This window comes from Heterocephalus glaber, unplaced genomic scaffold, assembly GCF_053883595.1.
Source record: "Heterocephalus glaber isolate CG9 unplaced genomic scaffold, H.glaber_assembly_v1.0 deba00001805, whole genome shotgun sequence".
In the NCBI taxonomy this organism is placed as follows: Eukaryota; Metazoa; Chordata; class Mammalia; order Rodentia; family Bathyergidae; genus Heterocephalus; species Heterocephalus glaber.
The window spans coordinates 2,056,797-2,069,258 of record NW_028258480.1 but is presented as its reverse complement, the minus strand read 5'-3'; the positions used below and the strand labels follow the sequence as shown (position 1 = coordinate 2,069,258).

The 12,462-nt window shown below is 40.7% G+C and overlaps 1 protein-coding gene across 1 annotated transcript; it reads left to right on the top strand.

The window, feature by feature from the left end:
• The first annotated feature begins 490 nt into the window (after positions 1–490).
• LOC101706131 (olfactory receptor 10Q1-like) lies at positions 491–9,924 on the top strand. The gene is made up of 3 exons (XM_004869857.2): positions 491–557; positions 3,961–4,099; positions 9,207–9,924. The coding sequence occupies exons 1-3, from the start codon at positions 491–493 to the stop codon at positions 9,922–9,924; spliced, it is 924 nt and encodes a 307-aa protein (XP_004869914.2).
• Positions 9,925–12,462: the final 2,538 nt, after the last annotated feature.

Sequence of the window (12,462 nt, the reverse complement as noted above, 5' to 3'; positions counted from 1 at the left end):
AATACCAGAGAAAGAAATCAGAAGAACAATCCATTTAGAGTAGACTCAAAAACTAATAATAATAAAATATCTCGAGATCATTCTACTCAAGGAGGTGAAACACTTCTACAATAAAAATTTCAGAACACTACTGAAAGAAATTGAAGAAGACACCATAAGATGGAAAAGCCTCCCACATTCATGGATTGGCAGAACTAACGTTGTCCAAATGACCATATTACCAACAGGGATCTACAGATTGAATGCAATCCCCATCAAAATACTTACAACATTCTTCACACAACTTATCGGTATAACCAATAAAAAATGTGAAAGAAATAAATTGACTGGAAAAAAAAAGGGAAAATGAAAGGAGGAAAATGTTAGCAATGTTATTATCATTACCCTGGCCTGGTCATCGCAGACCGGAGTCAGCTTCATGCTGGTAAGCTCAGACTGGTTCATCTTTGCATTACTGCGGAACCTGCTGGATTCCATATTTCAGCTTGCCATGACTGACTCTACTGGACTCAAGACACTGGGCCTCCCCCAGGAAATGCGGGTTATGGAAGCTAAGGGTGAATACAGTCTCCTTGCTTGGAACCACCCTGTGGATCACAGGCCCAGCACAGATGCCATGTGAGCATCAAGTGGGTATGCAGGACAGGCTCTATGTATGCACATGGACCCTAGGTATTTATGGCCTCAGGGAACATCTGAAAGGCCTGCTGTGGCATCTGTGACACCTCACATGCTGTGGTCTCTCCTCATGACACTCGCCCTGCCCCTGAGGTATACGCATCACTCATGCCATGGCCGACCTGCTGCCTGGGAGACCTTCCCTGAGCTCCTGAGCTGCAGGGGCCCCCCTCTGTCCTCTCTGTCCCAGCCTCTCTTGCTCTACCCTTCAAGTTCCCTCACACTGCCCTAACCTTTTCTGATCATTCACCCCTACAACCACACTTTCAAGTATTCTTATTCTTGTTCATTGCTTATTTTCTCTCTTCCTCCTTCCAAGAATGTAATCTCTATGAGAAAAAAATCTATTTTCTACATTCCAATTGTTTAAATAAGACCTCTTTACAGTAGGAATTCACTGAATACTTGCTAGACATTGAGTAAGGATATATTACTAGTAATGGGCATGAGACAGAGGCTGAGCATAGCTAGAAGTTAAAACAAGAATGAGGACAGAATGCTTAATTCTAAATACATGAGAGCGACATGGAAAGGAAGAGAAAGAAATGAAAAAATGAAGAAAAACGTGGTTAGACTAAGGGTTGGGGTACGGTTATCATTATGAAGAAAGAAAAGAGAACAAGTTTGAAGGAGCAGAAAGTGTCAGCAGAAGGAAACCTGAACAAGAAACAGAAATAAGTAGGATAAGGAAAATGAAGCCAAAGGTCAGAAACAAGGATTACAGAAAATCCTTCACACATTTTTTGACTCCGAAGAAGTCCACAGCGCTGTGGCGCTAGAAGGACCATAGATCCACGTGCACCAACACCTCCTGTCACTGAGGAAGAGCCGCTCACAGCTTTCCCACCCCCACCCCCAGGGTCAGGGCCACACACAGCGCAGCAACGAGAGCCCCAGTGCCAGGGTCCGCCGCGTATTCCCGAGGAGGACATGGGTCCTCTCCATCACAGCTGGCATCGCTCTACAGCATCGCTGCCCACAGCAGGAGCTGTGGCCCTGACTGCACTGGGGGCACATGCTGGGTCTCCCGGGGACGCTTCCTCCACGTGGCCGAACTCAGCTGCTCAGCGGAACCGTCCACGTGGCCTCAGTAATTCCTGGGTGCCTTACGGAGGAAGCCAGTGTCAGAGTGGTGAGGGAGACTTCGTTTCTTTGAGTGATTAGATGTTGATTTTCTTTCTAAGAATAAGAAACAGAAACATGAACTTCTACGGTGCTTTCTAATTGACGGAGAATAGTCATAAAGATCAATATCGGGTTTTGTAGGACAAATTCATCCATGAGGTAGGTATTGTTGTCCACTTGAACAGAAAAGCGAGCTCTGATGAGGCGTTTACTGGTCCAGTGTCACATATCTAATAAGTATAAACCCAGGATGAAACTCAGGTCTTCTGGTTTTCTACAATGTCATCCTCACCTTCCCCAACCCTAGTGATAGGCAGAGACTTCTACGAGGTTCTAGAAAACCTCCTCTTCTCCTCAACTACAGGCCTACTGTGTCCTATCAATAAACAAACAAAGCAGGCAAACGTGATTATGTATGTATCTGCTATTAACCCAGTCTTGGGCTCTGCTACATTATATATTTAAGAAAATAAAGAGACAATTGCCAACTTCAGCTTTATACAAAGGACACTATGTAAGTGAAGACTTTAAATATCTTCAGATGAACAGTTCATAAACTGTCTTCCTTAGAATGAGAATTCTTCTTTGAGTCCTTAGAAATGGGCTTTTGGGGTCAACTGAAAAACATGCATCCCTGACCCTAAAGAATCACCACACATATCAACCAAATAATTTCTGTGGGGTCCTGATGTGAAGCATCCAACTGAATATTACATCAAAAGTTTTCACTATAGGATACATTATCTTCATACTGCTTATGATTTCAATCTCAATGCTTGAAATAAGTGAGCTTTGTCATATGCTCCTATGTGCATGAAAATAACACTAGGAGAAAAGTCAGAAGACCTGAATTTCATCCTGGATTTATATTTCTTAAAGATATATGAAGAAGGAGCAGGACATAGCCGGTTAGTGCAGAGGAACAAAGTGTCCAAGGCAGAAGGAGCTGAGGGTGCAGAGTTCCCAGAGGAAGACACCACGGCAAGGAACTGAAAGTGCCAGGCAGAGCTGGGGCAGAGACCTGAGGGGAAAGGAGGAGAAAAATACCTACAAGTCTGGCAGGCACTGAGCGTCCCTCACTGAGCACCCACAGCAAGTCTACAGGGGATCCCCAGTGTGCCCTCTCTGAATAATAATCGGAGGCTTGTGGAGATTCATAATCTTGTCCCTGGTTCAGAGCTGTCTTAAAAATGTAATTAACGTGGACATCGAACAGCATTACCATGAAGAGAAATAATTTGTGGCAGGAAAAGTTTTGAGAAGTTCAGGAATTATTCTACAAAGAGGCTGCATAGCAGCATACGGAGTTGGGCGTTTGATTCATAATCCATCCTTTCTGCTTGGGATTCTGCACTCTTGACCAAGTTTCATAACCTTCAACGCAAATGAAAAGAGATAACACGGCCAGTAGGGGGCGCCACTCTTCCCTCACCCATTAGAATGCAGGTTCAGGCCTCAGGTATACCAATAACTACCATCTGCCTTTGGAGAAGAGTTTATCTCCAGGAATATCAGGTGATGCATGTAGGTTGTGAAAAGATTATTACTAGGTTTTCTACATTCCTTTATATTTCCAGCACGTAGAAATTCAATTTTATATTTTCATATGTTACCAAAAAGCACATATTTGACCTATGACTTGGTTTTCCTAGAATTCCATGACTCCTTCACATTTTCAAGAGTGTTTGGCTTTTAAAGCACAATGTTAAAGTATTGACAATACGCATATATTACCCATTGCAAAGCCCCTGTTATCCACTGAGGGGTAACTGCTACATATCCATTTCTCAGCGTTACCAAACTTATGTTTCAGCAAGTACATCGGTAGTTTAATCGCTCTGCTTCTCACTGTCCACTAATCAGCTGAATCCAAGTTCGCTTTTATTTGCACATAGCAAATGAGTATAAGTAAATAACCACTGGACACTGAAAAACTCAGAACTATGTAAGGCTAAAGTAATTACAGCACGATGGGGTAGTAGAAGAAGCCACTGAACATTGATTGGCCTTGAAAGGATGTGTAGGGGCTGTTATGTTTGATGACAGATTAATTCAACTTAGTTCAAATAAATCAGGTATGGTAAGATGTGGGTGTGAAAAAGACGCTTATTCTGGACCTCAGAGAGCTTCTAACCCTGATTAAATATTTGTCAACAGGAGCTCCATGGTCTAAGCCTCAGCTCACCAAGGCAGCAATGTGGACGCCCAGAAGTCAGGAGCATTCTGCGAAGAGAGGACAGCAGGGCTGGGAAGTTCTTCGAGCATCTCCGGGAAGAGCGGTGGAGCACTGCGAATGGTGAACGCAGATTATAGATTTGCACGGACTCCCGGGTGATAAGGAAATGAAGCTTTTGGTCCCTCATAGCATACGATAAGAAGAAGATGCAGGTTCAGAGTAGGAATTTTGTTTGTGCCTTGTTGTTGTAGACATGAAGTAAACAGGTGGCCCAGATCACGTTACTCAGGAAGTTTTAGAAGCAGGGAACACCTCAGCCATTAACCAGGTAGACATATTGCAACGCTCAGCATTGCACTTGTGGCCAGGGACAGATTACTGTGACATAAGTGGTGAAAGGAGTAGAATTTGGGTGAGGGCGTTGATTCGTTCCACTTGATTGTTTCAACAAAGGGGAAATTTTCACAAACATTGTGCCACATAACCAGTACAACTTGAATGCTGTCCCTCACAGCAAAGACGCTATTTGTTCCTGACTTCGTGGACAGTTGAGGGGAACTGCATGTTTACGCTGCACGATAACATTAGCCTCACCAACTCCTGTTTTGGTCAAATGCTGTACTGAAAAATGTAATTACTATTCACTATACTTCACCCCACTGCCTCAAATGCTTTGCTATTAAGACTGCATGCAAGGATAGATATATGTCACAACTGATGGATTTAAGAACATAGTTCCCAATAGAGTTCCAGTAGTGATTTGAATGATGCAAAAAAAAAAAAAAATTAGAGTAAGTCAAAAGCTTTTGAAAATCTTCCATGTGAAAGAAAACACTAATTTATATACATGAACTTTGATTTGTACGGCTCTTCTTTCTAAGGTATAGTCTTATCTTGATTTAATGCTCCACTTTTCCAAGCCATCATGGTAGTGATTTGTCCGGGCAGATGTGAGGCTCCTGTTATGATATCTCGCTTGGTACACAGATTGCATTAGGGAATCAGTTACACCAAGCAATGAGATCAATGTGAAAATTAAATTACCCAGTGAGGAGCCTGGGCCTCAAACCCAGATCTCACTGACCACAGAATCCACATCATCAGCACTCTACTACCCTTCCTTCCCAACATGGTTGAAACATCAAATGATAGAGGAAGATTTTTAAGTCATTATACAACTGCAAGATTGAGTTTTCTCATCATAAAATTTATAAATAGAGAAAACATAAGCCAAACACAAAAAGATCCACAACCCCACCAACCTAGCAATACTTGTTGTTAATATCTTTATTTTATGAATAAATATAATTTTTAAATGGAATCGTTATAGAATGTTTTCCAATTTACTTTTTTGTGAGCTTTCCCAATCTTATTATTTTTCTACAATTTCCTTTTCAAGCAATTTCACAGTAAGCCATTGCCTGCAGAGTTCATGATCACTGTGTATTCTCCTGTTGTTGGGAGGTAGGGGTGTAATTTTGTATGACTACGTTGACAACTGTGATGAGCATTTCCATCAATAAATTTATACACATAATTTATGAGAATAAATTCCTGAAAGCAATATTGCTGATTCAAAGTACATGTGTCTCTTCAAATTACTCATTATCAATTGTACCCCACAAATTTTATAGTAATTTATACTTCCAACTTGGATGTTTGGGGCTGTTTCTGTCCTTGCAGCTTTAACTACACCAAAAATTATCTTTGTTTCAGAACTTTTGGAAAGTCTATAAACAAAAAATAATATTGGATATTGATTGAATAAATATCTACTCAAATATTTACTTGAATACTAACAAAATTGGATTTTTATATATTTGTTTGCTTTTACATATTTCTCTTTTGAAAGTCCATAATTTGTTTTTCCGGCAATAGGCTTCTTTTTGGCCAAAGTGTAGACGTTCATTTTCTATTGTTTTATTGTCATTATTCTATTTGTTTATTGTGTTTTTAACCTATGAAAATTTTATATTTTTCTTTTACTAATATTTTATGGACTCTGCCCTTTGATCATTTGTTTATAAAGGTTTGTGTGTCTTGAGACATGAAAAATATTCTTCTATACTACTTTTCAGTTTAATTTCATTTCACTTTTTTAAATGTTTGAATTCTAAGTCCATCAGAAATAAATTGTGATGTGGATGCATTAAGGAATTGACTTAAAAGTGATTTTTGTTTTCCTAACATCCTATTAGCGAATTCACTTTTGTAAGTGATTTTAAGTAGTAATGATAGATGATATATGCTGAATGTGCCCTTAGGCCCAAACTGCTGAAAGCACTTTCACAAAATAACTCAGTGAAGTCTCGCCACCACCTGGAGAGGGAGAGAGTTGTATTTTCTGTTCTGTTTTCAGATGATAAATCAGATGAATATAACAAATAGGATGATACAATAATTGATTAAGAAAGAGACTCAGCCTGTGCTTAAATTCAAGTTCCTACATTTGCTACTGTGATATCGGACACGTCACTTACTCTCTTTGTGCACCAATTTCTACCTGTATAAAACTGACGTAAGAGCACCTTCAGAGCAGCTCGTGATGAAAGGAGTTATGAAATGTACAGTGCTCAGAACAATGCCTAACACAAAGACACAACACGACAATTGCCTATCATTAATGCTCCCGTTCGGTTCTATTGTGCCAGATCTCTGGTGCTGTACAGATTTCATTTTAATTAATGTTGCAATATATTTTGTAACCTATAATTCTTCGTGATATATTTTTAATCTCTCATGAGTGTTTTGCTCCATTGTGGCTCCTTTTGTTTTTCGTTCTTTTGTTTTTCATTCTTTTGTTTTGTTTTAACATTCTTTTGTCATTTTACTTCTTTGTCCTCCTGGGAATCTTGACAGGAATTGCATGGGATCCATGCATAATTTCAGAAAATTAACACTAAAACATTGAGTTTTTAAACCCAAACACATAAGTGGGAAGCTTAGCAGTTTCCTCCAGGGGTCCTTCTGGTCATCCTTTAAAGCTTTTATTTTTATTTTTATTTGCCATGATGTTTGCATTTGGTGTAGGGCACAGTGCAATGTTTCCATACATGGATATTTATTAGTTTCTACGCTTATTCACCAGTGTGTTATTACTCATTCATTCATTCATTCATTTTGGTTGTTTTGGAGAGAAGAACATTTTCTAACCAGTATAATGTTTTTTTGTTTTGTTTTGTTTTTTGGAACCGGGGATCAAACTCCGCTCCTTGCACTTGCGCAGCATGCACCGAAACCACTGAGCTAAATCCCCGGCCCCGGTATAATGTTTTTAAAAAGAAGAGGGAAAAAAAAGAAAATCAGGATCCAATGCATAAATGCACATCTTCCTTTTATTTTGCCTTAAATCATAAAATGGAACATTTCTTCACCAACCTTGCAGCATGTTGCCAAGGTATCTGCATTGCTTTTATGTTAAATGAAGGGAAAGCTTTCTTGTACACATCATGTAATAATCTCAGGTTTTACTTTTCAAGCACAAAATGACAGATAAATGAATGTCAAATTTAAACATAAAATTTTACCAACTTTTCTCATTTCTCCCTCTCCTTTCTTCTCGTTTCTCCCTAAGCCTTGTGCCCTTATTCCACAATTTTAGCAGCTTGTAGTAATAGGAAGTCCTTCTCAAGCATGCAATTATCAGTTTTCATTAAATATGCTTATATTTTCAATACCATTTTATTAGAAATTGCCATATTTACTAAAACTGCATATTACAGGAGACACATGTGGTGTGGGCAGGTTTGGGGGATCCGCATGCAGCCCAGAGTGGGTATGGATCCAGGAGAGCTCAGACAGACTCAGGGTAGTGACAAGAGTCTCGCGCCAGGGGAGTCCTGGGCACCGTAGGGAGCATGGGCCCCGCTAGCACACCAGCTAGGGGGGATTAATTAAGAGACCTCGACTGCGTCCCACAGGGACTAATCACCCTAATGAATATTTATTGATCCTAAGTTTTCAGCTGGTTCAGTAATTTTTTCAGCTGAACAATCCAATTTTTGTAACTTTTTCTGACTCTGGGCCTTGATTAGATCATAACACACAATGCTAAACAAAGGCGATGCAAGCCTTTCTTGTGTGAATGTGAGACAGTCTCTAGTGGAATATAAATCCCAATTAAACTTATTTTCATCAATGGAATATTTCCTTTTCTGAGCTGATTTCAAGCTGTGGTGATTGCTCTCACTTTCCTTCATTTTCAGCATTTTGCTCTCTCCTCTATTCATTTTTTAAAAATCTATTTGAAATGAATATATGGTGGCTTATACTACATGTGATGATTTAGAAAAAAGTTTCAGTAAATATTTCCCTAGTTAGTCACATCTAAATGAAATATTTCTTGCATCTTTCTTCACATGGGTTGAGGGTATTAGCATCTTCTCCTGTCTCCTATCTGCCCCTATTTATTACATAAATTGTGGTTTTGAATATGCACAGCTATTTTACTTGTGCAATTTATGTTATGTATGTTTTCAAGAATTATTCTTGGCAATTCTTTTCTGCTTTTAAGGGCATTTGCATTAATCATTTAACATTAAATATATATATATATTTACTATGTGATTATGCAAAGCATATTATTTTCCATTACAACTTCCCAGTCTTCAATTACTTATTCTGATTCATCACCTAACAAGCAGAGCCTCTGTGGAGTGGAGTGTTTTAACTGCACTTTGTATAATATATTTCCCAAGCCCCTGTAAATCTGAGAAAATCTTTGTGTTACCATTAAACATAAATCAATAAGGCCTGGGTGTAGAATTATTTCACAACATTTTGTTTTTCTTAAAATTCTGTAGATATTATTCTACTGTCTTGTGGCATTTATAATGTGAAAAAAAGCTGCAGTAGAACCTTAAAGTGCCACACTTGTTGGTATTTTTTCAAGCCAAATACATATAATATTCTAGATTGTTCTGATCCATAATTCAATCGTGCTATTAGTTTCCTTACTGTCTTCATATCCCAGGAAAATCCACTCTAATTTTAACCTGAATGATCAGTTCCCACTCATTTGATTTTGTCCAAATCCAAAAGTGTTATTTTTGGTTGGATATTTAAAGGCAATTTTCAAATAACCGAAAATATGAGAAGACTAAGACTGAGAAAAGATTGGAATAAGATAGTTTGCCTGGTTTTAAATGTAATCAAAACAACTGCATACTGTAAACTGAGCAGGGCACGAACAACTTAGAGGATAGCCACACAAGGGAGTACTGTGAAGCAAAGAACAGAGCCACCCGCTGCACTGCAGCCTGACCATGACACAGAGGCTGTGCCTGCAGATGGTGGCGGGCTCCGTGAGCCTCGCTCTCTTCCTGTCCCTGCAGCTCACCTCCCTGATCTTCTCCCTCCCCTTCTGTGGGCGCCACAGGGAAATCAACCACTTCCTCTGCGATGTGCCTCTGGTCCTGCGGCTGGCCTGTGCAGACATCCGCGTGCAGCAGGCCGTGCTCTACGTCGTGGGCATCCTGGTGCTGACCGTGCCCTTCCTGCTCATCTGCGTCTCCTACGGGTTTATCACAGCCGCCATCCTGCGCATCAGCTCCTCAGAGGGCCGGCAGCGCGCCTGCTCCACCTGCTCCTCAGGCCTCACAGCGGTCCTGCTGCAGTATAGCTGCTGCAGCCTGGTCTACCTGCAGCCACGCTCCAGCACCTTGGAGGACGAGGACCGCCACACCGCCCTGATCCACACTTTTGTCACCCCCTTACTCAACCCCTTGATTTACACCCTGCAGAACAAGGATGTTGAAGGTGCCCTGCGAGGTGCCATGGTGAGCAAAGGGTCCCTGAGGCCGGCTGCAGGCCCGGGGAGGCTGGTGGGCAGCGTCTGGCTTTGTCCTGCTCAGCGGCTCTACACGACCAGCAGAATCACGCTGTCTACTGTCCCGACTTCTCGCGTGCTGTTCTTTGTACCATGGTGCCTTCGGCCCACAGACTGACTCTTCTTAAAGTCCTATGAGTTAGATTTAAGACTAGAAGAAGCTCCCAACACTTAGCTCCGGTCCACTTAGCTCCACTTTGAAGGCTCTCAGCTCAGCCAGGGCCTGTGCTCATCTGGAGCCCCAGGCCTGCGGCAAGGAAAGACACAAACCCACTTACCCAAGATACACAGCCTCCTAAGGACTCAGGGACATTGGTTTATCCTGCTGGAGGGTCTCAAGTAAGGAGCATTCGTAGATGTTTGTTTCATTCAGGGAAAAATATTGCATTACAACAATGTTAGCTCTGAGTGTTCAGTAAACTGCAGGTTATCTAAAGCCTGAGTTTTCTACTTTCCATAAATTCCACTGGTGGCCTTCATTTTCTTCATTCCGCCACACCAGGAAGAGGATAGGCGTTAGCTCTCATTGACTGAGCACCGTGCCAGGGCACCAAGCATGTGTTCCTGCCAGTACCCCTGTGGGTACAGTGAGAGGAAGCACTCCCACCAGAGCTTGCTATCCTACATCCACCCAGTAGGGGGCGCTGCTGTTCCTCCCACCTCTTTCAGGTACTGTACCTGTGCCCAGATGCCTGATAAACCCTCAGTAGACTTCACTTCCTTCTCCGGTGCTCACAGCAGACACTGTACTGCCCAGCCTCAGGTACATCTTGAGGAGCAATGGGGTGTGCAGGGCTCAGGCACCAGTCTGGCGCACTCAGTCTGTAAAGCTGATTTTAGTCAGCCACACCCAAGGAGAGTGTGGGCGTTAAGGCTGACCCAGGAAATTGGTGAGCCCTTTCCGAATGCCACAGGACTGAATATCCTGGAGGTCTTGAAAAGTTCCTGTCCTTTGATCTGCTAATTATCTTTTAAACACCTTAGAAAATTAACATAGTCAAAAAAAATATAAAATATAAAGCAATTTCTTACAGTTATAAAATGAAAAGTGAAATCTAAGTGCCAACCATAATGGACACAGGCTTAAATCATATTCAGAATATTTAATCATTAAATATAATGCTTATCATGATACCTTATGTGAAAAAAAATCAAGATTCAAACATATTTATAAGAGCCCAATTTCATAGAAATATACATGTACAATCATAAATAGAAACGCACTTGACCGTAGTTACCTGCGATTGTAGGGTTATTGATAATTTTCATTTCTGCCCTAATGACAGGTACATTTGCCATGCTTTCTATAGGACAGCGTCCTTATAATCAGATAAATGAAAATTTCTAAAAGTAACATGAGGTGGGTGCAGATTTACTTGGCACGCAAACTCATCATTACAACTGGGACCCACTTTTTATATTTTTCCAAGGCTAGCACACTTTCTGTTGGTTTTTCCTTTTTTCCTTCAAAACTGCTTTTGGAGCACTCAGTAGATGTTTAAGCAGATGTCATATGGGGACATGGAGAAGGACTACAGCGTGTGCCTTATTCTGGGGACAGCCATGGGGTTGACAACATGTGAAAGCTTTGGTGTGGAGTAAATGCAGGAGGAGAATTCAGGTCCCTGAGAGCTGCTCTCAGCCCATCTGAGCCAAGTCAACACACGAGGAGTCAATTTCCTGCACACCGTGCTGGGCATTGTCCAAAACACCACCAAAAGACAAATTTGTGTTTTTCATATCTCCTCTCACTCTTCCCCACCCCCATTAAGTTTATTGGTACATTTTTGGTATACAATACAGTTACATTCATCATTGGGATCTTGTACCATTACATGAGTCTCTTGGCTCTTATTTTTTTCCCCTTCCCTTGCCCTCCCTTCACCCCCTCCACCCGTCCCTATTTGCAAAGACCTTGTTTCCATTTTTTTCCTCTTTCCATATTTTTTCCTTTCCCTTTTTTCCCTGACCCTACCCCTCCCAATTCCCCTGCTCTTTTAGACCTTTTCTTCCTGTTACACAATATCAGTTATACATTTTTTAAATTACAATATTAAGATCTAGGAGACACTACCACAGATTTTACAGAATTTAAAAGGATATAGAAAGCATATCACAAAAATTTGTTTTGAAATAAATTTGAAAACTTCTAAGAAGTACCTTGGAAGACAAATTAATGAAACTAACTCTGGAGGAAATATAAAATTAGAATAGCACCTATTAAAGAAAGTATATTCCTAGCTTGAAAACCTACCTATGTGACAACAGCAGGCTCATATACATTTTAACTGATACATTATATCAAACAATTAAAGCAGAAAAAACAAGGAACACTTCTCCCCTCATTTTAGAAACTCAACATTGTGCTAATCCTAAAACTGGATAAAGATAATAGAAGAAAAAAGTATGAACATAGAAATTTGTTTAACAAAACAAACTATTGGAAGTCAGATCTGGCAGGATGTAGAAAGTGGTTTTGTTATAGGGATGGCATTGTTGGTTCGGCATTGGAAGATCCACCCCCAAAAGTCATCATTTCAACAGAGGAAAGGAAAAAGCCATGTGATCCTGTCACTAGTTGGAGAAAAAGTATTGGACTAAATTCTACAGCTGTTCATGGTAAAAGCTATCAGGAGCCTAGAAGTAGAACAAAACC

What these genes read in the sequence shown, in the direction of transcription:
- LOC101706131 (XM_004869857.2), top strand. Translation starts at nt 491, where the DNA reads ATGACTGACTCTACTGGACTCAAGACACTGGGCCTCCCCCAGGAAATG. An exon ending in GCGGGTTATGGAAGCTAAGG is followed by an intron (nt 558 to 3,960) that starts GTGAATACAGTC and finishes ATTTGTCAACAG; the next exon opens with GAGCTCCATGGTCTAAGCCT. An exon ending in GCGGTGGAGCACTGCGAATG is followed by an intron (nt 4,100 to 9,206) that starts GTGAACGCAGAT and finishes AGTACTGTGAAG; the next exon opens with CAAAGAACAGAGCCACCCGC.